Here is a 4,562-nt window from a genome sequence, read left to right as displayed (position 1 = left end):
ACACACACGCACACCCATTATCTTTCGCATACACGTACATGCATACAAAAAAAAAAAAAAAAAGGGCCATGTTTCGTTTTTCGCCCACATCAAAGCGAATGTAAGGTTCAACAGGACATGAAAGTAAATAAAGACTTTACGGAAATTGTCGAACATTGATGGCAACTCTGAGACTAAAAACAATGGATTGCCAATATTTTGAAATTACAGACTTATTCAGTAGCTGTCAGCTTTTGAAACTATGTGAAAATTTGGTATATTGATGTAATTTTTCACGCTAAATCCCATTTTGTAATTCATTAATTTCAGAAAAATTTTAGGAAAATGGTACAAATATTTAAAGTTGGTTCCTACTAAATCAGGAAACAGGATTTGGAAGCTAGCTTTTCTGCGCGCTCAATTTTGCGTGTTCAATTTTTATCATTTTTATGACGTATTCCAAATCGAAAGCTTCCTGTTCGAATAATGTAGAAATGTTTAATAACTCGTTTCTTTGATCCGTATAATACAAATATATTCATTACAACGCCAACAATTTCTCATTTTAGCTCTGATTTTCTTTTAATGACATTGTTCTTTGTTGACAGGTTTATTTTAAATATGCAGTGTACCGAAATCGCCACCGGTTCTACGATTAAAAGATACTTTAAAGACTCGGAATATGGTCGACCATTTGATGCGTATCTAAGTACCTTATACGTTGATGGCTTCCTCTGTGATGTCGACTTGAAGGTTGGTTTTACTGTCATCCCGGCTCACCGTATTATTTTGGCGTCTGCAAGTGATTATTTCAAAAGCCAATTTGAAAAGGAAACCATTGACTCTTTGGATTTAACACCACTTATTGAAGATTCGAACATATTGTGCCTGATTCTCAGGTATATATACAAGGGCGAGGTAACTCTGTCATATAAGATTGTTTACCAGCTGCTAAAAGTTCTTGATCAGATCGATCTAAATCCTTTGAAAGCTCATTGTGCTCAATTTCTGATGGCGGGGCTCCGACCAGTAAATGGATTTCAAATCTGGGAACTGGCTTGGCGTCACAACTTACATCAACTTGCGACTGTATGCTTAGTTTTTTGTTGTGAAACGCTCTGTAGTATGGTTTTACAGAATGACAGCATAAAAGAATTATCTGCAGAATTTTTAAAGTCTGTTCTCGGAAACGAAGAGATAACGATTAATCTTAACACGGTACATGCAATAAAACTTATCATTCTATGGCTTTCTTACAATCCACTTAGACGCCTTTTAGAGGCAAAACATTTATTAGAAATATTTTTACAAGAAACTCCACTTCTTCGACGAGAATATGAGAACGTTATTTTATTTATGAATTCTTATGAAAGTTTAGAAGAAATTATTACAGAACTCCTCCCATTATTGCAGCAACATGTATTTATAACCTCTGACAATGGCCAAAAACAAATTATATATACCAATAATAGTTTTGCTCAGTTTGATAACATAGACAATGCAGCATGTAGTGACAGAAATTTGCTTCAGGTTTCTGCTCGTGTTCATAGAATATTTAGAAATTGTAATACTCAACATCGAGCCGGACTCGAGTCAAAGATACACTTGATCAAGTCAGATGGTACAAGTGGGTGTCAATGTCTCCAAGCCCCTCCGTATACAACAATAGATGGAAATCGTCTTAAAGTTAAATCTGAAATTATTCTGCGCCAATTTGATTCTTATGAAAATTTTGCTCCAAACTGGAGTTTTCTTGTACAAGAATCGAATCACCATACAGTTTCACTATACTGTTCTTATAGCCATACATGGCACAACACATATTTCCCTTTATCTATTCAGGATCCCATTGGTTTCGTTGGTAATTTCCTTGCATGCAAACGCGAAGGCAATGTAATAATATTATATAATCTAGAAATGTTTAGCTGGATGATTTTGCCTGCACCTTGTCCGTTGACTGATCGCAACACTGACGATATTCCATGTTTGGGTAATGTCCAACCTGCTTTTTTCACGTATTCAGGGCTACTATATTCAGTGTGTGCTGTAACTAGTCGAAACAATGACAAATTAAGTTTTGCTTTGAATAGATGGGATACTACCGAAAGTGTTTGGATTTATATAACTTCCGTGTATCCAAACAAACCTGTAGGTGATGTCATATCCGTATCATTAAGTGTCAAAACCTCCTCAAACTTGAATGTTTTTCTTATGGCGACAGTGACGGCATTATACAATAGAACGAAAAGGTCTGATATTCGTAAGAGTGAAAGTGCTGCGGCTGAAAATTCGTTTGGATTCTCTACGAAACTTGACTTTGTAACTTGTGGTCGCAATGAAACTGAAACAAAAGTTATTATGAAACCAAATGAAATATTTTATGTATTTAAAATTAATATGGAGACTTTAGTACATGAAGAGGTTGGAGTGCGTTTTAGTGAGCCCACGTATCTCGATCAGGTTCCGATATTAATTCTAGGAGATCGTATTCTTTTTGTTTTAGATTCTATTGCAAAGCTTCACGAGAACTTTCAATATTCTTACTACTTTCGCAAACCGTACTACATAAATGGATTGGTGCTGGATTTAAAAGGCAAAAATTCTTGGAGTGGAGTGGCACTCGGCATACCACTACCTCCGTTTTGTGATTTACCAATGAAGAAACTAGGCAAAGTGTGTTTTTCTACAACTATTTTATTTTCTAAGAATTTCGTGTTGATAGGCATGCATAGAGCTCCCCACATCTTTCAGATTGCTGTCTATGATGTCTTCCATTTACAAGTAAATATTCTCAGTCCTATACCACTTCCAGCAATCAGGAAATTGTTTCTATTTTCTATCGATATCCACCGGCCCTTAAATATGACACAAGATAATGTTGCCAAAGAAGTTGATCTGTTGTCATATCACTTTAAGGACTGGCAATTGAACGATTGGTGTGGATTTGTCGAATGATATAAAAACGACGCAGTTTACAACTGTTCTGACAATTAGCAAAGATTTTTTTTATATATCAATACATAATAAAAATGTTTAAATCTACATCGATTTAGTGTCCATTTTTAACTAGAAATTTTATGAATAATTTATTGAAGCTAGTCAACAAGTTTCTAATTCAAACTTCAGTAATACTATGATCATTAAATTTTACACATACAAGTCATTCTTGTTATGTATTTATCCCAAATATTGACTGATTTAATTAGACTATCCAACATAGGCTGCTATCATATCCTTTTATATCCTTTGCCTATTCGAGTGCTATATTATAATGGCGACTATTTATGATTAACTTTTGACCTTACCACTTCACACTGTTACTTACCAACACAAGACCCTCAATCATTACTTAGTAGCTTCCACATATATAGTTGCCTAAACTGGATGATGTGTGACGTGAGTAGGGTTGCGAACTCCAGGCTGGTGTTAGATACGAGAGAGAAAGCAATACTGCGTAGCATCCTACCCATTTTTTAAATTACTCAGTGGATGTAATATTTTCCTCCTTCGTCCAGTATATTGACCCTTTGCACACACTGCCTATTTAGTTTTAGTAGTGACTTCCTTGAACAATTCAGAAGCTATTGTTGCTTAAAGAAGCGTAATTTTGTAGAAAACTTGTCGATTTCATTTTCGAATGCCTGCTTTTATCTTTATTGCCCCTAAATACTTGGGTAATTTTCTCAGGATGACCGTCTGATGGTGGATCATAGGAAGATTCTTAATTCCATTGGAGTTCATAATCAATCTATTCTTCATTGATGAAAATTGAAGTTTTTTTTTTTTTATTTAATATCACATGCAGTTCATGTATAACAGATTCGTTCAGCTGTGACTGGAGCAGTTGATAAATTCATTAGATACACTACAGTTAATTTTTTAATTACCCGTCAACAAGAATTAAGAACGTATCCTCCGTGAATGGGTCAGCAACAACTATATGTACTCTAATTCATGAACTGGAGGTTCTCAGTCACAAACGGGAGAATTCTTTAAGAACCGTATCAACTCTAAATGCGTAGTTCGCAAATCTTGTATATCAGTTTCTGGGTTCAACGGCTATATAAAGCTTCAAGTGGTGGTTTTTTAAAGTATAGTATTTGATCTAACGAAATTGTTAAACTTTAACACGCTATCAATTTTGGAGGGAGGGCAACCTGACTTTTCTACAGTGTCGTGCGCCAACTTCACAATTCAATTATTCTCGCTTATTAAAGTACAACCTTTAATTCTGGAATAGCATTAATTTTTTTCTCTCTGCTGTCTATAGTCAATTTGTATATTCTACTCATAATGGAATATTTTCAAGTTTCTAAATTTGGACCACAGTCATAATGACCTCAACTAAATGAATTAGAGTACACGCGCGCACACACACTCTCTTGAACTCCTCCGCTCGTGCCTTTAAAGGAAGATGACTAACACAACATTAAAGCTGGCTTATCGAATATAGTATTCTAGTTTGTAAGTACAGACAGCTAGAAACGACGTTTAAAGTGCTGCTCTGGCAGCAGCAAAAGAAGAAAGCGACTGTTGCAAACAGTACTAAGGGGTGATTGGTATGCAATAAAAGCAAATAACCT

The 4,562-nt window shown here is 35.2% G+C and overlaps 1 protein-coding gene across 1 annotated transcript in view; it reads left to right on the top strand.

Moving 5' to 3' along the window:
• The window catches only part of LOC128251591 (uncharacterized), a 5,436-nt gene extending 1,360 nt beyond the window's left edge, over positions 1-4,076 (top strand). Inside the window, exon 2 of the mRNA XM_052978519.1 lies at positions 588-4,076. Within this exon, the coding sequence (XP_052834479.1) occupies positions 601-2,934 (2,334 nt within the window). The 5' untranslated portion in view covers positions 588-600 and the 3' untranslated portion in view covers positions 2,935-4,076. The remainder of the gene's footprint in view (positions 1-587) is intronic.
• Positions 4,077-4,562: the final 486 nt, after the last annotated feature.

The sequence above is a fragment of the Octopus bimaculoides genome, chromosome 2 (genome assembly GCF_001194135.2).
Source record: "Octopus bimaculoides isolate UCB-OBI-ISO-001 chromosome 2, ASM119413v2, whole genome shotgun sequence".
In the NCBI taxonomy this organism is placed as follows: Eukaryota; Metazoa; Mollusca; class Cephalopoda; order Octopoda; family Octopodidae; genus Octopus; species Octopus bimaculoides.
The sequence above is the reverse complement of the archived record's forward strand: the minus strand, read 5'-3'. Positions and strand labels throughout refer to the sequence as shown.